The sequence below is a fragment of the Triplophysa dalaica genome, chromosome 15 (assembly GCF_015846415.1).
Source record: "Triplophysa dalaica isolate WHDGS20190420 chromosome 15, ASM1584641v1, whole genome shotgun sequence".
In the NCBI taxonomy this organism is placed as follows: Eukaryota; Metazoa; Chordata; class Actinopteri; order Cypriniformes; family Nemacheilidae; genus Triplophysa; species Triplophysa dalaica.
The window spans coordinates 5,646,659-5,668,942 of NC_079556.1; the positions used below are offsets into that span (position 1 = coordinate 5,646,659).

At 37.5% G+C, this 22,284-nt stretch overlaps 2 protein-coding genes across 2 annotated transcripts; both read left to right on the forward strand.

Annotated features, from left to right (window-relative positions):
* The first annotated feature begins 330 nt into the window (after positions 1–330).
* On the forward strand, positions 331–7,324 carry entpd6 (ectonucleoside triphosphate diphosphohydrolase 6). Its single transcript, XM_056768721.1, has 14 exons — positions 331–539; positions 788–1,120; positions 1,639–1,715; positions 1,790–1,933; positions 2,232–2,307; positions 3,424–3,459; positions 3,682–3,770; positions 4,275–4,354; positions 5,213–5,277; positions 5,789–5,890; positions 6,014–6,154; positions 6,249–6,305; positions 6,511–6,626; positions 6,811–7,324. Exons 2-14 carry the CDS (start codon positions 868–870, stop codon positions 6,901–6,903), a joined length of 1,329 nt encoding a protein of 442 aa, XP_056624699.1. The 5' UTR covers positions 331–539; positions 788–867; the 3' UTR covers positions 6,904–7,324.
* Positions 7,325–8,979: 1,655 nt separating this feature from the next.
* On the forward strand, positions 8,980–21,514 carry pygb (phosphorylase, glycogen; brain). Its single transcript, XM_056767182.1, has 20 exons — positions 8,980–9,299; positions 12,706–12,807; positions 13,167–13,245; positions 13,338–13,441; positions 13,840–13,971; positions 14,044–14,155; positions 15,377–15,459; positions 16,066–16,209; positions 16,282–16,374; positions 16,983–17,129; positions 17,214–17,377; positions 17,793–17,907; positions 18,024–18,125; positions 18,279–18,426; positions 18,573–18,631; positions 18,849–18,990; positions 19,075–19,282; positions 19,426–19,560; positions 19,724–19,790; positions 19,886–21,514. The coding sequence occupies exons 1-20, from the start codon at positions 9,057–9,059 to the stop codon at positions 20,036–20,038; spliced, it is 2,532 nt and encodes an 843-aa protein (XP_056623160.1). The 5' UTR covers positions 8,980–9,056; the 3' UTR covers positions 20,039–21,514.
* The last annotated feature ends 770 nt before the right edge of the window (positions 21,515–22,284 follow it).

Here is a 22,284-nt window from a genome sequence, read left to right on the forward strand (position 1 = left end):
GATTTACACGTAGAAAAAGTCTTTACGGCTTTCTCATTAGTTTAATAAAATTAGCCTTCATATAATTTTTTATAGCTTTTCCAAGAACCGAAAAGAAAATGTTTTACTAAAGGCGAAATTTGTTATCTACAATAGTAAAGAATTTATTATTTTATTAGCTTTAAATTAACAATATAATATGTTTCTTTAGCGAAACTAAACAAAACGTGAAAGTTTAAACAAAAAGAAAAAGAAGGTGTGTGTATTTGCTTGTTTGCGATGTCTGACGCAATTGTTCTCGCCACGTCATCTCCATGACGGATGTTAGTGACGTCATCAGCGTGAGACAGGGAGAGTTTTTACTTTCTCGTAGAAAATATCCGTGTCGTGTCAAACTTTGATCATGGATTTTCTTCCATTCGTGAAACACGGCTTTCAACCGAGGGAAGACTATGATATTAGCAAATACACTTAGGTTTAATGACCTTAAATATGAAACATCAAAAAGGAAAGACTGTGATCTGTCTACTGTCTAACATTCACATGAGCATTTGAGCAAGGTATGTTTATAGTAAGCAACATCTTACAAATTTAAAATTAATAATTATGATAAATGTTTACCGTCTTCCGATAAAGCTGTAGTTCTCACTTGTAACTCGATTACTATCTAAAAATGAATGAATGTATGTAATTTAATAACACTGTGTCACAGGGGGAGATAAAGATTTTGTGTTGTTTACACCTGTAGCCATCAAAGCCTTAGCAAATATATAATTGGTGTTTGATCTCCCCTTTCTTTGTTATGTAGGTATTGGAGAGAACTGAAAAGAAGAAGCCTTCTGCATTGGGAATTTGATTCCACACAATGTACCATTAATAACTGCCACTATGAAGATCCCAAAGCTAGCTTTTTTCTTTATGTTTGCGGTGTGCCTGGTTGTCTACCTCACCTATGTCAAACGTCATTACGATGGAACAAAATCATCAGTATCTGACCAGCGCCCCCAGTATAGCCATGATCCCCATACACATTTAACCTCAGTTCATAGGGTCAGCGAAAATTTCCAGTATGGAATTATGTTTGATGCTGGAAGCACTGGAACCAGAATTCACATCTTCAAATTCCAGGTGGAGCCAAATGGTAGTGTAACCTTTTTAATACACAGATCAACCTGATTCATTACTTCAGATTCAGAATGGTTTCTGTTAATGTACTGTTTTCGGATAACCTAACAGAATCAAGCGAGTGTTATCCACTCATATTAGTTTTGCTTTCTGGCATGAGGCCTATTTTTTATTTTTAAACCTAAGATTTTTATATTATAATAGCCAGCAGGCACCTGTCATGTATGCTTGTGTCTCTCTGACACACACATTCACATACAAACTCCTGCTAAGTCTCCCGATGAGGAAGAGAGCACTGAGAATATCGATAGACTTGTTTAGGAAAAAATATGTTTTTAATACAAACTTTGGTGTATGCCTTCTTGAAGATACTCCATAGGCTATTGGTTTTGCACTATTGTGGGTTAACCACATTTTTTAATCATACGTTTGAATTCTTTTACAATCGTGTCCATTTCTATTTAAAGTATTTTGAATCCTAGAACTAAGACTTTACTTTGAAATATGATTGGATTTGTCTTTTTGTACCAACAGAAGCTCCTAAATTAGCTCAGGAGACGTTTAGAGCATTAAAACCTGGACTGTCTGCATATGCTGATGATCCAGAAAAGGTAACCAGTCAAAGTCAAGTTAACTGTACTGCTTATATGTGTTCTGACTAAAAATTGGTGACATTATTTTTCAGAGTAAAGAGGGGCTGATGGAACTGTTGAAGGTAGCCAAAGAAACAGTGCCTGACACACTGTGGAGTTCCACGCCTTTGATGCTCAGAGCGACGGCCGGGCTCAGACTGCTGCCTGGTGAGAAGGCCAACATCCTTTTGGACGAGGTCAGAACCAAAATTCAGTGTGCTTTCATTTTAATAAATGCACTAGGCTTCATTTTTTGCAGATATTTGTATTCACAGTAAGGACTTTAATAACTGAATTATAACTGTACCCTGTGAGACGATGGATAAAGCCATCTGTTAAATGATTACTTGTGCAAATACTCTATTAGCAAACTGTGTTCATGTAACTACTCAACGTAGATTAGAATGTGTTGCTGTGGTTGTAGCAACAGATAAAAATAGTATCAATTGTGTAATAAAGAGGTTTGGGGTTAATATGTCATCATCTCTGCTGCAGGTGAGGGAGGTCTTTAGCGAATCTTTGTTCCTCTATAGCCCAGACAGCGTGTCAATAATGGACGGTACAGATGAAGGTACTGTGTCAGTTCTCTTTTTGCCTTACATATTTGTTGACACATTTAAATAGACTCTCCGCTTACTATAAATGCAAGCATTTTGCGATAGATGTAATTTGCAGGGAATAATTTTTAAATTGTAATATGTCTCTCGTGACATTGTAAATGTTTTTATGGATCACATACCAGTCAAGTCTTTCTATTTTAGACTGAATGACACCAATGTCTTTATTTCCTCTGTATTTCCTGACTAAAGAATGATGCTCTTCTTGACCCACTAGTTTTATTTATCCAGGCAGAGATCGATCTCATGGAATGTAAAACCAGGCGATGTCCGATCTTTCTCTATGAGATCTTTAGCTCTATAAAAGCATCTCTGGTTACTTGCTTGATATAGTTGAAATTGAAATCGTCTTGTGTAATAGCTTCAGCTGTGTATATATTAACAGTACATTATGCGTACAAAGCCTTAATCCCAAAAGTAGTTTGCACAAACCATAATGAGCTCAGGGCATAATGTCCCGTGTGCAATAGATTACCGGCCATATATTTGCTAGGCAGAAAATTCCTTTAAAAGATAAAAAACCGACATGGGAAAACAGTGCATTTAGAGAAAAGCCTATTTTTGGATGGTAGGTAATATTGCTTTTGTTGTTAATACGCAGATCGCTAAATGGATAGAAGTTTGTTAAATTTTGTTGTAAAATGAATACTTTGACTCAGCACAGACCCATAAACGGATCATGTAGTCTCATTATCAGTGAGTCTCAACTCTCTAGTTTATCCAACCAGATTATCCCATCACTGCAAATCATGCTGTCTTATTGTTAATGCTGTGCCTTAAGTGAAAGAGTCAGGAGGACGACTGTGATGGAGTTTATAAAGACCAAATGAGTTTGCTTATTTCTGAGCGCTAAAGCTCTTTACTTTGTTAAGAAGCAAGCATCTTTCAAAACAAGCAGGCGATTTATAAGTTTTACAGTAGCTTAATGATGCAGTGATGCACTTGCAGAGTCTCTTTGAGCATGTTAATGATAAATACACGTAATGCATGTAACTGACAAGAGAATTTCATAGAATTTAAATCTGTGATGTTGAATCGGAGTTAATGCACACGTTTTTGCATTTATACAGGCATGTCTGCTTGGATTACCGTCAATTTTTTAATAGGTGAGCAATATTTATTATGCCCATTACTTCATGCCATAATTACAAACCTATTGAAATCAACATCACCATGCACATATTATCTTTAAATTAGGAATAATCCAGAGTGTTTTTACAGTAAATCCCGTTGCTCTCTGTTAGAGATTCTGTCCCCTGGATGACCAGGCTTTACTGTGGTACACAACAAGAAGAATTCTCGAAATTCTCTCTCCCTCTCTCGCATAGGTGGTCTTCATGGTTCAGACACTCCGACAGTAGGCATGCTGGATTTAGGTGGGGGCTCAACCCAGATCACCTTTGCTCTACAGGATGAAGTGAGTCACATATATAAATGCAAACACAAAATGTATTGCTGTAACCCCCCCCCCCCCTTAATGAACCCATACCTCTTTTAACAAACTACGGTGATGACCTCTCATTTTATGCATTAATCCGCAAATGTCCCGCTAATCCGATAGGCCTCGTAAGTGAAGGTTGTTGCACATTCTTACTCTTGAACTAGGTCAGATCATGTAGAGGAGGGATTGAAGACCAATTTAGTTTAACATGGTAACAAGTAACAACCAGTTTTATTTGTTAATGGTTCCTGTCGTGCAGAATGCAACCTTTAGTTTCTAATAAACAGTTTTACATTAAGAAGTTCGGTATGTAGAACGGAAAAATAGATTAATAGGGTTGTAATAGTAATACAAATTATATTTGTCAGTCTATGGCATTCTCATACACAGATAGTTCAAGAGCTTTTGGGTGAACTTCCGCTTAAAGAGAAAGATGAGATAACTTCAATATGAGATTGTTTGTGTTTGTTCTCCTCACAGAAAACCATTCAGACCTCTCCCATTGATTATGTGACATCATTTCAAATGTTCAACATCAGCCACGCCCTCTACTCACACAGGTAAGGCATTAAGGGATTTGATGTTACATTATCTTTCTAAAATTTGTATCCTCCTCCGCAGCCCAGAGATGACATCAAGAGAACTCTGCCACTAGGGCTAAACCTCTGCCCGAGGTTTGACACTACCACCCGCTGGTTCCTCTAACCAGGACTTTCTAGGATATGAAGCTGTGAGTTTAGTGATTAGTGAGGCCCGCTGGAGTCCTTAAATACAGCACAAGTGTTTATGTGTCAGTGTGTGTTCTGATTAGAGCATAATCACACAAGCCTTCAAATACAATCTCATCGCGGGACTCGTCTCAGGATTACTAGAATTACTAGTTTTTCATGGCAGGATAATGAGGAACATCAAAGCAAACATCTGAAATGAGTGACAAAAAGCACTGTTGAATTTGAATACACTATCATTCCAAAGTTTAGGGTCACTTAGTCATTCTTTATTTGTGTTTTTCTCAGATTTCACTTATCTCATTAAAACTATGGAATAATGCATATGCAACTTTGGGAATTATATGACTAAAAGGATCCTAAATAAATATAACTTGGTTATGTTTTAGCATCTTGCCTAGAATTTACAGAAATGTGCACAGCTCTTAAGGGCTGTTTTTCTTCAGCACTTTGTTTAGATCATCAATATAAAAAAGTACTTAAGACTAGATTGTTGTCTTGCAAGTAAATAAACTAAAATTTTGGCATATTATATTATTTTGCCTACCAAAATAATATATCATATACCTTCAGATCAAAAGATTTTTAAGATCATTAGAAACATTTTAGCAAAGTGACCCTAAACATTTTAACTGAAGTGTATCTTTTGCTCTTGGAATAAAATTATCTTAATCTTCTCTCTCTCTGCAGTTACCTTGGCCTGGGGTTGATGTCAGCCAGACTTGCAGTGTTGGGAGGGATTGAAGCACAGCCTTGTATGTGGTCTATCATCTTTGGCTTTTAAAGACCTCATTCGCTCAATAAATAAGCCATTATCTAATCTCTTAATAACGCGCTGAAGATTAATTCCTTGGTGGACAGCTGTTGAACTGATTTAGCTGCGGTTTGAGCCCAGAGAGAAACACTGTCATCAGGAGAACCGCCTTTATACGCAGTTTATTATTGAAATGTATGGTCAGTACAAATGGTAGAATTGTAATCAGATTTCATCTTGTGAAGTGTTTCCAATGTACCAGAGTATCCCACTTCTCTTTGATTAGGTTTTTAAGATTATTATGAGGAACAAGTGCATGCATGTCTGTGTATAATTGCACGAACATGCCCTTTCTTGTTCGGCCGCTAGACAGTGGTGCATAGCCTGTCCAGATTTTTACAACACTGCAGTATCCAAATTCTCCCACAAGGTGGCAGTAAAAATGCTGATTACAAGCAAAAATTGTGTATAACCTTGTTCAAATAGCTTCTGTGTTGTTGTTGTTTTTTCAGTAGAGGGACCTCAAGAGTTGATGAGTCCATGTCTAGCCCCTGATTATTCTGGACAATGGGAGCATGCTGAAGTAATATACAAACTTAAAGGGCAGAAAGCAGGTATGTATTACCCGATTCCTCTTCGCATTGGCTCCGTGATTCACTATTTCATAGCACTGTTACAATAATATGTAGTAAAACTGTTTATATTTTTTGGAAAAGCTTATTTGTTTTTTGTTCCAGGAGAGCCCATATATGAGTCATGCTTGAGAAAAGTAGAAAAGATGATTTACAAACGGGTGAGAGAAGCAGAGGAAGTTAAAGACATTGACTTCTATGCATTCTCATACTACTATGACAGAGCTGTGGATCTCGGCCTCATTGGTATAAATTTGATCTAGAATTTGTTATGATTGTTGTTTATTTTCTGTTTTACAACCACCTGTTTTTTCTCTCTCTTTCTCTCACACACACTCAGATGAAAACACAGGAGGGACAGTAAAAGTACAGGATTACATTGAAGGTGCCATAAAAGGTGAGCCTTCTTGTTAGGTTGTTGTTGTGTTTTTATGTGATAAAATGTATGCAAAGGGATATTGAGTGACAATGACACGTTCAAAGTAAGAATTTGTATGGTGTATTTGTCACTTTAATATTCATACTTCGAAATCTTGATATAGATCAATATATTTTTTCAGAACAAAAAATGACATGGGGTTATTCTTGTATGTATTCTGCAGTGTGCAATAATATGTCCGCCGGAGAAATAAAAGAGAATCCGTTCTTGTGTTTGGACCTCACGTATGTCTCGGTTCTCCTCCAGGAGCTCGGCTTTTCTCCTGATAAAGAGCTAAAGGTGGGTCGCTGCTGTTTTATGCTTCCTGAACTGTAAAATAGTTGCTTAGAAGCGACTTTTGGACACAGATTTCAACCTTTGTTAAGGGTTAACAAGTACATAAGTGGGTGATCTCTAAAGCTCAAGATAACAAATGCGATTGATATTTTTATGTCCGGGGTAACACTCTTCTTTTACATCTCAGCTGGCTAGAAAGATAAATGACGTGGAGACCAGCTGGGCCCTGGGTGCTACTTTTCATTGCATCGAGTCGATCCGTAAGCAAGGAACGTGCTGAAAGCAGACACTCCTGACATTTGTACTACTTCAGTAAAGCACTGACTGGTTTTTTTATGCTCTGGGAAATCTTAACATTGATTGTATTTGCCTTGTCTTTATCCAAAATGTGAGTTTTATACATACCTCTTTATGAATGTTTCAGTTTTCTTTCTCTGGTGTTAAGATATAGGCAGGTTAAATGTATGTACAGTATCGATTGCATATCAGGTTTGGGTTTTCAATGCTTGACAGTATCATTTGTCAAGGTTAACTGCATAAAAACACTTTATTATTTTATTTTTATTGCTCATTTCATTTACGTTGTTGTTTGTATGTAAGTGTAATGTATTATTTCATATGTCAAAAAAAGTGGGATAATTTACTACATCATGTGTTCTCAGAGCAAAACGGATCAACGAATAAAGAGAACTAAACAAGAATGTTTTTTTTTAATTCTTATGACGGATACAAAGCTAGATCAATGTTTTTAAAAGACATTTACAAAGGACATCTTTGGGGGCTCGACGTGAAACTAATGCTACAAAACTGAGAGGCAACTGTCAATGTCGTTCCTTTACGGGGTTTATATTGCTGCTAAACGTATGCACATTGCAATAGAAATAGCAGTTGTTATTTCATTTAGACCCTTAATAAAACAAAGCAAGATAGGAAGAAGAACATTTACAAAAAAAGGTCACGAAAAGGCTACAAACTATTGACACAACAGGATGTGGTCTTTCGTGTGGTCAGTCCTGTCACGTCCTTCATGCCACTGTACACAAACACGCTGCTCTTCTTCTCTGCAACAATACCAGCAGGTGTCACAACATTACAGGATGAACAGGGTTGGTCAGGGTGTTCATCTTGGTTTATAGCAGTTCACATGTTGCAACTACTCATTGTTATTGATACCGTGAGGTCTTTAGAAATTGTGATTCCTTTATTAATCACTATCGAAATGACAAAATACTCCTTTTCCTTGTCTGTTGACATGATGAAACGTGTAATTTAGGTCATCATAAGACAGCAATGGAGCCATGACAGAAGTGTTGTGGTCTCATACAACATTGTGTATTGGTTCACAAACCTAACAGAGCAACTGGTGTGTACAGATAATCGCATTTCCTCAAAGTTCCTTTAGTCTTCGGATAAATAAATAAATAAATAAATAGCGGACACTGTTGCCACTGTTTGATGTTTCATGTCACTGATCCAGAAAGAACACATACACGCCTCTACTTACGAATCAGTCTCCTCCCACTTGGATGTTTTCTATTGGTTGGTTGAAGTCTGGTTCCATATAAGGCAAGTTCCTTGAAGTAGAGCGCAATCTAGAACCATGTGAGAAAACGCAAAAGTGTAATAGAGAAATGTGCCTGTCCTGCCATGAGCTGTTTACCAATAAAACCGACACAAAATGTATTAACGTGGTGTGTTGTGCTGAGTTCAAGACACGTCGGATTTAGGATATTTCCCACCGAACCCAGAAATATTTCTTTAACGTCGCTTGTTATATATTAATAAATACTTGCAATGTTTTCATGCTACTACGTAATTAGTATTAATGTTTTTTTGTTACTGAATACTTTTAATTTAAGTAAATCCAGACGTTACTTTCGGGTTCCTATGATGGGAAATTAGATTTCCCAAAATCCGACGTGTCTTAACGCTCCCTTATTCCAGGTATCCCAGTGATAGAGGCCCACACATCAACAACAGAGACACACAAGACCACGGTTTCCGTAAAAAAACCTACACAATTCCCATTATAGCCACTAGAATATCTGTGATACGGCTTCTATTGCATTCTTCAACGATTAAGAAGTTATCTTTGTAAAAACAAGCAAACGCAATATAATACTACTTCAGCACATTTTGGAAAAAGCAACATTACAAAATATAATTTCAGGTAAAAGGTGTTGCTCAAACGCTGCTGTTTCTAAAGTCGTAAACAATAATGGAAACCTGTAGCTGACAAACGGAGTTGATTGACATTGGACTCAGCCTATAGAGAAGCGATTAGGGTGGTGCACTGGCCAATAAACCAAGTCCCGCCCATTATCTGCTCCTTTGACATAGGGGCGTGCTTCGAGAACACACCACCGCACCAGCTGTGCAGAACAAGACAAGGGTCCAAACTTACATTCTTTGCGTTTCAACCGCGTTGACAACATGTCCAAACCTCTCACCGACCAGGAGAAGCGCAAGCAGATCAGTGTCCGCGGTATAGCTGGTCTGGGAGATGTTGTCGAAATCAAAAAGAGCTTTAACAGGCATCTACACTTCACTCTGGTAAAAGACCGCAATGTGTCCACTCCACGCGACTATTACTTCGCGCTGGCGCACACGGTCCGGGATCACCTGGTGGGCCGCTGGATCCGCACTCAGCAGTATTACTATGAAAAGGACCCGAAGGTAAGATATATCAACTTCCCTGTGCTGGACAGGAAGTGCTGCAATTGACATATTGAATGAAACAACAAAATAATTCAATAATGAACGGATAAATTGCACGTTTTTACTAAATTGAACTGTGCAAAATACACTGTTTTGTTGTTAACGTGGCCTGTGTTAGAAGCTTCACTACTCAAAAAAAAACATCACAGAAACTTCTAAACGATTTAATGGTGATAAGGGGAAGTATGTTGGTTTTAATGGAAACTAGTGGTCTCTCATAATGTGTTATATTGGTGTTATATGGCTGACAACATCCACCAAATCCTGCTAAAGTTAGGCCCAGGATACAGTACTTTTGGAATGTTTTTAAAGGGGACATTTTACTCGGCTAAAACGAATATTATTGTTTTCTTAAGATTTAAGGTTAAAACGCTGTATTTTCCACATACCGTGCATGTTTGTATCTCCTCTTTGCTCTGCCTCTCTGAAACGCGCTGATATTTTACAAAGCTCATCGCTCTGAAAAGCGATGAGTGCTATGATTGGCCAGGTCACTAGTGCGTAGTGATTGGTCGAATACTGCACGGAAATGTTACGCCTCTTACCATATTCGGAACATCTGCGACGGTACAATGAGATTTACAAGACCGCACACCTTACTTGCGTATACATTTGGGCGGTCTTAGTCAAATCATACCACAAAGTGACGTACATGCGTGGGGGAGTGGTTAGACGAGGCGTTTCAGGCAGGTCTGGGTTCGCATTCGCTTTTAGATGGAATGCATCTTTTGTTTCGACACTTTCATTGATGCAAATTTTGTCTAATACATGCATGGGCAATTTATAACACACCAAATACACACAACAATACATATTTCTGCCATATGACCCCTTTAAGCTGATGGTTCAAAATGTCATTTCTAATGGAAACCAATAACATTTGTATTGTTGTAAAGGTCTATTAAAAGGTTGTTCTCAAGCATGCTTTTAAGATTTTTCCAAAGGGAAGATGGACAGGCCTGTTTGTTTCCTCTTCATGTGGTCTCTGGCCATCAGTTTGGTCCTATGGTCCAGCAGATGTGTTGGGTCAGCTGTTGGTCTGTTTTTCTTGGAAGAGTTTGGTTACATTAGCTCACCTTTAATAATGTAATGGTTTGCATCAGCCTACGATTCCCTCAGTTTGTACAGACTACACTATATAGTATACTATAGTCATCGCAAGTATAAGATAATGGGCCTTATTTATTCAATTGCAATATAAATTGACAGATGCTCTTTGTGCAAAGTCACTCATGTCTAGTAATAAACATGTGACCTGGGAAAGTGGAAGTTCAGTCACTTAATCTTTTGTGGATCTTTTTCGATAAATCACATTTAAATGTTCTTCATTTTATAATGTGTTTCGCCAAACATGAAATCTAATAATGGAATCCATAGTTAAAATGGTGTTTTAGTGGCATTTTTTCGTAGTGCTTTTGGGTTTCTAGAGATTTGTGATTGCTTTTACAGCAGCACAGAAATCCTGTTTTTCTCTTCTGTCAAAATATCACTGAATGGCACCAGATATCTTGATATGGAAAAACACTTGGGGTACTGTATTTATAGTAATGTAAACATTCGGTGCCAAGTGTCAAGTTTAGTTTGAAGGGTCAGACTCATGGAAGAACGAAAACACTTTGAAGTGTCATTAAATGTAGATCTATAAAGTGATTAACATTGTTTGCTTTTGTATTGATTCAAGACATTAAAAAGTGTTAAAGGAATTCTGTCAAATGTATATCGGTGTGAATTTTAAACCTGAAGACTACAAACTCCTCCCAGTGTGAAGAGGTGATTGGGTTTTTCCTGCCTTAGATGAAAATGACAATTATCAAGTTATATTAAACATTACTTTTATTCAACCAAACAGACATTTTTTTATCCTTTTCTACTATCTTTTCAGCCCGCAAAAGCAAATTGAATTAACCATTCTTACTAAATGAGCAAAGCTAATTCAAATCATGCGTTCTCTGTTGTTCACTTTAAATGATTCAATTATCTCTTATTTTCGCTAGTGACTGAATAGTTAAAGATCCAATTCCCCGCGATCCCATTTTTCAACCTTTACTTAGCGTGTAATGTTGCTGTTAGAGCCTAAACAATACCTGCAAAATGATAAAGCTCAAAGTTCATTGCCAAGCTAGATTTTGTCTTTAACAGGACTACAAAGAATGGCTGGATTGGACTACATCCCGGGTACATGATGTCACTAATCCGCCGCCACAGGAATATTCCAAAAAAGGGGCGAGGCTTTCCTTAGAGAAGAGCTGGAGTAGTGTTCGGTTATCAGAGATTGTAAACATTTGACTGAGCTACGTGCTAAACTACTTATACTTTCAACATTGCTACAGCTGATAATAGGAATTCAGCTACACACATTCTAAAATTCAAATAATATCTTCAATGACTTTATCATCGGCTGTGAAAAGTGTTTGTGTTATACACTGATAATGTATGTGTGCGTGCAAAGCCTACCTCTAAAACCTGGTCAATCTGCTTGTTTTATTATCAAACTCGGGTCTTATATTAAAAGGCAAAACTAACGCTTCTGTTATTAGTAATAATTAATATATACAGTCTGACGCCATTCGGTCCGGTGTCCTTTCCCTCGCCATAGTAGAAAAAAATGCGATCTCTAACAAAGATTGACCTTTGCATGTGCGTGAGGGACAGCGGTAAACAATAGACTTTAAATATGTGAAATATAAAACGTTTTTTTTAAATTAGAAACATGAACATCCATTGGTAAACCCAAAAAATATAATAAAATCATCAAAAAAGAGCAAAAGAATGGCTCCTTTAAATAGTTTAAATGAATCTGTTCAAATGAATCATTTGTGTGCTAGTCGTTCTGAACACAATTTGGGTTCATACTCGGGAACTTGCTGTGTACAGTATACGCTGATTCAACGATACAACTGCACAGCCAAAGGCATTATATTGATGTACGTCATGTTAATTTAAGAAATTTCAAGAAATGAAACATACTTGAATGCAAAACAAACAGCCATGAAGCACAGTTACTAGCTCTCGTTCTGCAATTCTTTTTAGCGCCTTTGTGTGCTGATAACGAAACAGCGCCTCTACTGTTGCGCAATGCCAAAACTGCAGCTACAAATGACAGTGTTAAATGCACGCAGTATTTCTTGTGAAGACCATTGGCCACCTCCAATTTCTCTATGCAGGAATAACCCTGTACTTATGTTAAAGCTAAGCATGAAATACGTCAACAATCTACAAGAGACATGATCGGCATGTTTGACATATTATTATGTTAGACATCGGCCGCTTTTTGCTTTAGTTACTGGTATTTAAAACCACTGATTAACCACTGAGTTTTCTTTTCTGTTCAGTTGTGCTTACATTTTCTTTCTCTCTGTTTCAGCGCATTCACTATCTGTCTTTGGAGTTTTATATGGGCAGAACTCTACAGAACACAATGATTAATCTGGGGCTGCAGAATGCCTGTGATGAGGCCATTTACCAAGTAAAGTTCCATTATTACGTTATATGTACTGTATACCACATTACATACTGCTTAGAGTAGTTTTTGATCTCAAACATCCTGAAACTTTGGCAACCGCTGTTGTTTTCCTCTTCTCACCCACAGAGTACTCATAAGCGATGTAGAGACCATATGTTGCATTTGTGACTTGCAAAACTCTTGACGTGAAACCTTCCTTTTTAAGCTTGACAATACAGAAGTTGCTGAAATGTTAAACTGTTCAATGTTTGCATAATAGTGTTAGTTAGTGATTAGTAATTCGATTTAGCAATAAAACCTTTTCCAGTAACATGTTTTATTTTTTTTCTTTGATGAATTTAAATGATGTTACTGTTCTTCAGCTTGGACTGGATTTGGAAGAGCTGGAGGAGATTGAGGAAGATGCTGGACTGGGAAACGGGGGTCTTGGGCGCTTAGCAGGTGTCAAACGTTCCCACTCTGCTTGATCCGTGGCTCTCTTTATCAGAGTCGTAATAGGTGTTTGATGACGGAATTTTCTTGATCTCTCTCAGCTTGTTTCCTGGACTCTATGGCATCTCTGGGTTTGGCAGCGTATGGTTATGGCATTCGTTACGAGTTTGGCATCTTCAATCAGAAGATCAACAGCGGCTGGCAGGTAATCCAAAAATGTGACAATTCACCCCAAAATGAAAATGTTGTCATCATTTACTCACCCTCTTGTCATTTCAAACCTTTGTGACTTTGTGTCTTCTGAAGGAAAAATACTAAGGAAGATATTTTGAAGAAAGTTGGTAACCGAACAGGACTGACCCCCATTCACTTCTATTGTATGGACACAAAACACATGCAAGTGAATGTGGGCCAGTTTACTCAAAATATCTTCTTTTGTGTTCTTTGGAATAAAGTCAAACAAGTTTGAAATGACAAGAGGGTGAGTAAATAATGGCCGAATTTTCATTTTTAGGTGTTTGTTTAATGTTATGGCATCTTCAATAATATCAAGTTTGGACTAGAACATTTTTCTACAACAAACTATACAACACTGATGTTCAGGTTGAGGAAGCTGATGATTGGCTTCGTTATGGTAACCCCTGGGAAAAGGCCCGTCCAGAGTACATGCTGCCTGTGCATTTCTATGGCCGAGTGGAGGAAACGCATGAAGGACCAAAGTGGGTTGGCACCCAGGTCAGTCAAACATCATCTTTCTCTCCTCTTATTGTTTTTGGTATCTCTTTGTAACCCTTTTTGTTTTGCCAGGTGGTGCTTGCGATGCCCTATGACACTCCTGTGCCTGGTTATAAAAATAACACTGTGAACACTATGAGATTGTGGTCGGCCAAAGCCCCCAATGATTTCAACCTGCAAGAATGTAAGTCCACACGAACACATGTGCGTGTTTTTCTTCCACAGATGGCTATAGTAATGAATCTGTGTGAACCGACCGGATATGAGCGTCAGTTTTGTTAACTTAAAGTCCCCGTGAACCGGAAGCTGCGGTCGTTTTTACTTTCGTGTTCTGACACATTTCTGAGTACAAAGGAATTTCAAAGAAGAAAATGAGAGGGCGTGGCTTGCGTTTTTCACTGCGAATTGATTGGATGTGTAAAAACACCTGTTGCATTGATTTTTTTTAATTAAATTGATAGCAGACTGACAGTTGAAGGGGCTTAACGGACGCTCCGGCCAAGCCGTCTAATTTATTTCATTCAAGATGGATTGTCATTTCAGGGGAGAAGTGCATTTTCAGATTTTAACTGAAGATTATGAGGGTGCATGAATTTTAAAAAGAAAATGACCCACATTGGTAAGCTATTCAATATAAACGTTGCAGTACTTCATGGAAAAATAAGCGTTGTCATTTTTAATTTCACTGGGACTTTAAAGGGACAGCTCACCCAAAAAACGTCTTGAAGAACGCTTGGAACTACCATCGTAGGAATAGTAACAATAGTGGTCATTGGGCACCAGAACTGTTTGCTTTCCTAGATTCTTCAAAATATCATCTTTAGTGTTCAACAGGACTAAGAAATATATACGGATGCGGAACAACTTGAGGGTGAGTAAACGAAGACAGAATTTTCATTTTTGGGTGAACTGTTCCTTTAAGTGAGACTTTGCATATAAACATGAAGTGTTCACATTTTCATGTATTGTGTGCTTCGCTTCAAATCACTTTATTTATTCAACGAATGAAATGAATTCGATCCTTGCCATTCTAGATATTCGTATAAAGTGCTTGGAAAACACTGTTACTTGTTGCATCAATGATTATGTACTTTCAACTTACCTCCAGGCTTGAGTTTAAATAAGAGTGAACTTGTTTCCTGGGAGAAGGGTTTCTGTGTAGAATACTAAAAATAATCCTCCAATGCAATGTAGCAAGAGCACAGGAGTGAAGCTGGCACCGGGCCAGTGTAACCCATAGATACGTTCTGTATAAGAGGACCCTGCATGCTTTAAAGGCCTCTGAATTGTATTTCTAAGTTGCGTTCTGTTACTTTGTTGACCAAAAGCTAAGGGTATTCTTTCAACAGCAAATACTGTATGAAAGTTCATTTCAGAATTGATTAATATTCTTCTTTTATTCTAGTTAATGTGGGTGATTATATCCAGGCTGTCCTGGACCGAAACCTGGCGGAGAACATCTCACGAGTGCTCTACCCCAATGACAATGTAAGAGCAACTGTTATAAAGCGTTTTGTGAGATTTGTGAATGTCATGAATCGGAATGTCATGTATAGAGAAAGGGAGAGAGCGTAAACAAAACAACAATGTGTGTGTGGGGATCAGTTACTACGATAACCCATATTTATAGCATCAGTCTACGTGTGTATATTTAGACAACACTGGTATCTACTGCAACTATGTTTGAGCTGGCAGGCTGAAGCAGATAAAATGTGAAATATTATACAGTAGAGAAGTAATAAAGTTCCCTGTGGTCAAAATCGAGTTTTTAATGTTGTTTATATGTCTGTTTGGTGTTTTTAGTATGCTTTAAGATAAACCGTGTGCAAATTCATCATTTTAAACCATTGTGGAGTATTTCCGCCATAAAACTGCAGTTTAGACGGGTTGAAAAATGCAATTTGAAACTGCCTCTGTTAATGACATCGTAAGACTTCAACAAATCATGTTCACAGATTTGAGCCATAGATATGTTAGGATGACGCAAAGACTCGGCACTGAAACTGAAGCTCTGCAACAGCAAATGAGGCATCTATGTATCTATAATCAACGTTCGGAGCTCACTGCAACTTACTGTATGTGTTTGTGTGTCAGTTTTTTGAAGGAAAAGAGCTTCGGTTAAAGCAGGAGTACTTTGTGGTGGCTGCTACACTAGAGGATATTATCAGACGGTTTAAATCATCAAAGTTTGGCTGCAGAGACCCTGTGCGCACCTCTTTTGAGACGTTCCCTGACAAGGTAAAATGATGTTATGGACAGATAACTGATTGCTGTATATATGAATGTCTTTAAACATTTGAACTTTTCCAGGTGGCCATCCAATTAAATGACACGCATCCAGCGCTGGCCATTCCTGAGCTCATGAGAATCCTGATGGATGTAGAACGTCTGGACTGGGAAAAGGTGTGGAAAAGTGTTTCGACTATCAGATTAAAGATAAAGAACTGACATTTATTAATGATTTAGTCATTGATGGTTCTTCATGTGCTGAAAAAAGCTGATAAGACACTCCTGTGTCTCAAACAGATTCTTTAACTTGCAATTTCAACTTTCTCACATTCGTTGTCTTTGTTTTTTTCTGCTTGGTCAGGATGACATGCATAACACAGGCATAGTATATATGATGAAAAAAAGTATTGTTTATGTCGCTATAATTTATTTGGAAAAATATTTAAAGGAAGTACTGTATGTCTGAAGTTTTTATTGGGTATAGAGAGTAAAGACAATGCACACTGCTGAGGAAATGTGTATGTTTTTGTATATTTTATTTTGGTGATGTAAAAAGCTGAGCAAAATTAAAAAACAAAGTTTGCAGTCAGAGAGGTCTCGTCATCAGATGGTCAAAAACTGTAAGAGACAAAGCAATTTCTTTTGTCCTATAAATCCAGATGATATGGACATATTAAATCCTTATTCTCTCATGTCTAACGTTCTTGTCAGAGTTTACCCAGAAACTTTATTTATTTTTCCAGTAGAAGTGGATATATTTATGCTTTAATGTTTTTGTGTAGGCGTGGGAGATCACCACAAAGACATGTGCATACACAAACCACACAGTGTTACCTGAGGCTCTGGAGCGCTGGCCTGTTTGCCTGTTTGAGAAGCTTCTACCACGTCACCTGCAGATCATCTATGAGATCAACCACCGACATCTGGATGTAAGGACCAACTCGCAGGAAGAAGATATCCACAACATGCTATACGTGATGAGTCTGAATGTTAAATCTGATGCTCTATTGTAGAGAATTTCTGCGCTGTATCCAGGCGATGTTGATCGGTTACGCAGGATGTCTCTGATCGAGGAGGGCGATCCAAAGAGAGTCAACATGGCACACCTTTGCGTGGTAGGTTCACACGCTGTCAACGGAGTCGCAAGGATTCACTCGGAGATTGTCAAAACCACTGTGTGAGTAAAACAGTCGCTGAAGCACAGCTTTTTATGAAAGGAATGATGTACAGTTTGTCGGCCATTAGAAATGAAACCCCAAAAGGATGATCAGAACTTCACCCTTTCTTAAAGGGATGGTTCGCACAAACATTCTGTCATTTATTCACCTATATTCAAACCTCCCTTCTTTCATCTGTGGAACAAGAAAGAGATTTTGAGAAATGTCTTGGTGGTTTTGTGTCCATACAATGGAAGTCGTTGGGCTCCAGTGTTACCAACGTTCTTCATAATATCTTCTTTCGAGTTCTGCAGAAGAAAATTGTACAGGTTTGAAGTGACATGAAGATGCTGACTGTTCATTATCCTTATTTCCTAACTACACTCTTCAGGGATATTCTTGGTAAAAAGTAAATTTGTATAAATCTAATTGAAGGTTTAAGGACTTCTGTGACATAGAACCTGAGAAATTTCAGAACAAGACAAATGGCATCACACCTCGCCGCTGGCTGCTGCTTTGTAACCCCGGCCTTGCTGACATCATCGCTGAGGTAATAGCCTTCCTTTTTTAAAGCATACAAATACAAACATGTGCATTGTAAACTGCTTTGTTGTCCACTCTTCTCAAGTGTAATGCATTCTTCCTGTGCTGTCCTTGTTTTTGCAGAAAATTGGTGAGGAGTTTCTGATAGATCTGTTCCAACTGAGAAAGCTGGTGGACTTTATTGATGATGAAACATTCATTCGGGATGTGGCCAAAGTTAAACAGGTCTGCATGTGGCCACAATTGTTAAGAAATACTTTTAAACTCTTTTCCTTGGTATTTGATACTCTAAATAACAATTTTAAATTGAGAAATATGTAGAATAATACATGTCATTGACTGATCATCTGACTTGTTCTTTTCATGATTTGTATATAGGAGAATAAGCAGAAGTTTGCAGCGTATCTGGAGAGCGAATACAAAGTGAAGATAAACCCAGAGTCCATATTTGACGTTCACGTCAAGAGAATTCATGAGTACAAGAGACAATTGCTCAACTGTCTTAATGTCATCACTTTATACAACAGTAAGCACATACATATACACACCGTACAGGTGGAAACTGGGAGCTTTCGAAACCGTTTTAACAGTTTCATTTTGATTTGTAGGTTTTACTTTAAAGAGGGAGTTTTCTGAAAGATTCATATTTATTTTTAATATATCTTTTCCTAGGAATCAAAAGGGAACCAAACAAGAAGTTTGTTCCCAGGACTGTAATGTTTGGTGGAAAGGTACGTAGATTAAAATGTTTAATAAGTGTGTATAAAACCTTAATTATTTTAAAAACAAATATATAAACATTTATATTTTCTTGCTATTATTGTTTTAGACAAGTAAAGTATAATATTAGTAGTATCCTATGTATTTTTTTTGATCACCTACATCTCTAAACCTACAGCATTTTCCATCTAAAGTTGTATTTTCCCTAACTTCCACTGCCCCCTACAGGCAGCACCAGGCTATCACATGGCAAAGATGATCATCAAACTCATCACATCCATAGGGGACGTTGTGAATAATGACCCCATTGTGGGAGACAGACTGAAGGTCATTTTCCTGGAAAACTACAGGGTTTCACTGGCTGAGAAAAGTGAGTTAAGACATCACAAAATGCTTACACACACCCACAGTGATGTGTTATTTTGGATAATTTGTAATGTGTTTTGCACTTCAGTCATCCCGGCCGCCGACCTCTCCGAGCAGATCTCCACAGCAGGTACAGAAGCTTCCGGTACAGGAAACATGAAGTTCATGCTGAACGGCGCTCTGACCATCGGCACTATGGACGGTGCCAACGTGGAGATGGCAGAAGAAGCAGGAGAGGAAAACCTCTTCATCTTTGGCATGAGGGTGGAGGATGTGGAGGCCATGGACAGAAAGGGGTAAGATAGGGTTACGTTGATTCTAATAGATGAGATCAGCCATTTAAAGATCAATATAAGATCAATCATATAAGATCAATCATTTTTTATAATATTTCTGTATTTGGTGATTCTGATGGTGACTGTGTTTGTTTGTCGTCCAGATATAATGCCAGAGAATATTATGAGCGCCTGCCTGAGTTGAAACAGGTGATGGATCAGATTAGCACTGGATTCTTCAGCCCCAAAGAGCCTGAACTTTTCAAAGACGTGGTCAATATGTTGATGAATCATGATAGGTGAGTATCTATTTCATGTGTGTACATGTTTTTAAAACAGTTTGCTAAAGATTTGGGCCGAATAATTTTAAAGTAAATTAATTATAAATCAGCAGTCAATTATTCATATCACTATTTTTAGCATTTGTATGAGTTTATAATAGCCGCATTTTTTCTTTCACAGGTTCAAAGTGTTTGCAGATTACGAGTCTTATGTCAGCAGTCAAGAGAAAGTTAATGAACTCTACAGGGTGAGTTAATGAGTAATATTTATGACATCACAATTGTGCGATTTAATTGGTGTAAATGACCCCCTTTTTATTTTGCTGTCCACGTTTTATTTAAGAATCCAAAAGAATGGACCAAAAAAGTTATCAAGAACATTGCAGCTTCCGGAAAGTTTTCCAGTGACCGCACAATCACAGAGTACGCCCGCGAGATCTGGGGGGTGGAGCCATCTGATGTGAAGATCCCACCACCCAATGAACCTCGTGAATGAGGAACCTCAGTGGTTTGATGATGTCAGCGGAACGTGCTCGACTCATCCTGAACCTCTGTCATTGTGTTGGTGTGCCTTGATTTATGTTACCTGATTGAAACCTTCGGGTTGTCTCTAACTATGCATAAATGCAGGTGGAACCTGCTTAAATTGCATTACTGTAATATAACATACACTCAAGGAAAATACTTACACCGTAGACATATTTGCAATCACTGTTAGGATACTGTTACTTTCACGTGCTGTAATCCCTTTATTCGCATGCGAGTTGTAGACTAATTCAGGGAAATTATTTTCTTTCAGGCCTGTCGTAGTAGAATAAGAAGCTTGCTTTAGTCTCTTCTAACAAAACTAAACTTCTCTTTGTAAAGTTTTTGTGGTTTAATCATGCAACCTTTTAAGGTGGGGAATGAGATTCCTTACAACTTTAAGATTTAAAAAACAGTAAGATACAATTAGAATATTTTGTGGCATAGGTGTATTTTTACTAGCTTTAAAAACACCAGACACTGATATGTGAACTCCGTAGAAATGTGTCTTTCTGCATTAACATAAATATACAGTAGTGCTCTGTAACCTGTAATCCGACTAAACCACCTTAAATGCAAACAGCATTAACGTTATACTCCATTTCGCATGTTGGTTCTGTATGTGACCCATTTGCTGGCTCACAGTGTTCAGTATCTACATGATGGATATTTTATAAATGTAAGCTTTCACATACAAGTTCAAAGGTGCCTGTGTTACGGTGCAATATTAAAAATGAATAAAAATGTAATTTTGTAAACATTTCATACATGTGTTAACAGGATACATGGCAGCTGACAACTTTTAGGAATCCACATATATACTTTTAAAGGTGTGTTTAAGTTTTTTTTGTCAGGTTGGGTATCTTAATGTCAAGTCATGCTCTGTTTTGTAAAGTAATAGTGAGAGCTGAGACATTTGTGCTGTTGCTTCTGGATTTATGGAGTGGGTTGAACTTTGACCAAACAGCCTGAATGCAGTGACTTAACATCAGATCAACTCTGTTCATACTGAAATTCGGATTTCAATCTGTAACATGAATCTATGCATTTGTTGTTGTCTTAGAACTTGCACTGAGGCCTTGTTTTCTTATTTCTTAGATTTTACAAGTACAGTACGAAAGTCACATGTTAATACTATATTAACTAATAAAAATTCCTGAATAACTTAAAGATGTACTGTGCATGAATTTCACAAATAAATATTGCGTGTTTCTGTGATTGTACAGAAGAAATTGCTGTTAGCAATGCGACATTCATATCACTCATTGCTGGGTGTGAAATAATAAAGTCAAGGGCAAGACCTGATACATTTTAAATGCAACCAAGCCTTAAACTAATTTATCTAGAAGCTGTTTGTGAGGTGTTGCAACTACAACCATTTAATGTTAAATGCTTGTTTTGTTATATTTCTTTAATAAAACTGAACTGACAGCATATGCAAACCACATACATTTTGTGTTCTCTTTCATTCTTGTAAAAATGAAACATTTAAACAGATCATGCGAAAAACAATACATACTACTTTACACCGAGAGATCAGAAACTTATGGTACATACTTCCAGTACTTTATTGTTTAGTTTACATATGTGCATGTTTCCAGAAAGTGCATAGAGGAAAACAAACATTGTAAACCACTCATAATATAATCTGCAAAAAGTAAAAGTTGCTTTTGAAATTACCGAGCAGTATTGCTTTACAAAAAAAACAAGTGTTCAATTTAAATATGCAAAATTTGGTCAACATCAACAAAGATGGCAAAAAATCTCAGAGCAGTAACATCCAAATATATGTGGTCCAAAGTATTTTTTACATTCTAGTGCAGTGATTTTTGTTTGCTTGTATTTTTTTCCACTTTTGGTCGTCTTTCAGCTTTAGATTATTACATCTCTCTAGAACATTATTTATAGTCCTTTGCAAAAACATTAAGTTTTTTTTTCAGTGTATAGTCCAAAATGAACGAACACCACACTGTAAAAACTAATGTGGTACCATTTCTTTCTAGGAAGAACATATGCAGCATACAAACCAAGCCTGGAGATTTTGCAGCACAGTCTAGATCTACTTGTGAAGCTTGCATGCACACATGACCTTGCCATCATTTTCAGCCCTAAAGAAAAAAACTGAGACAAACATAATCTGACAGACAGGGCAAACAATACAACAAACCTTGATTCTTGAATGCATTTCATTAAGTATTAATAGTATATGCACATAAA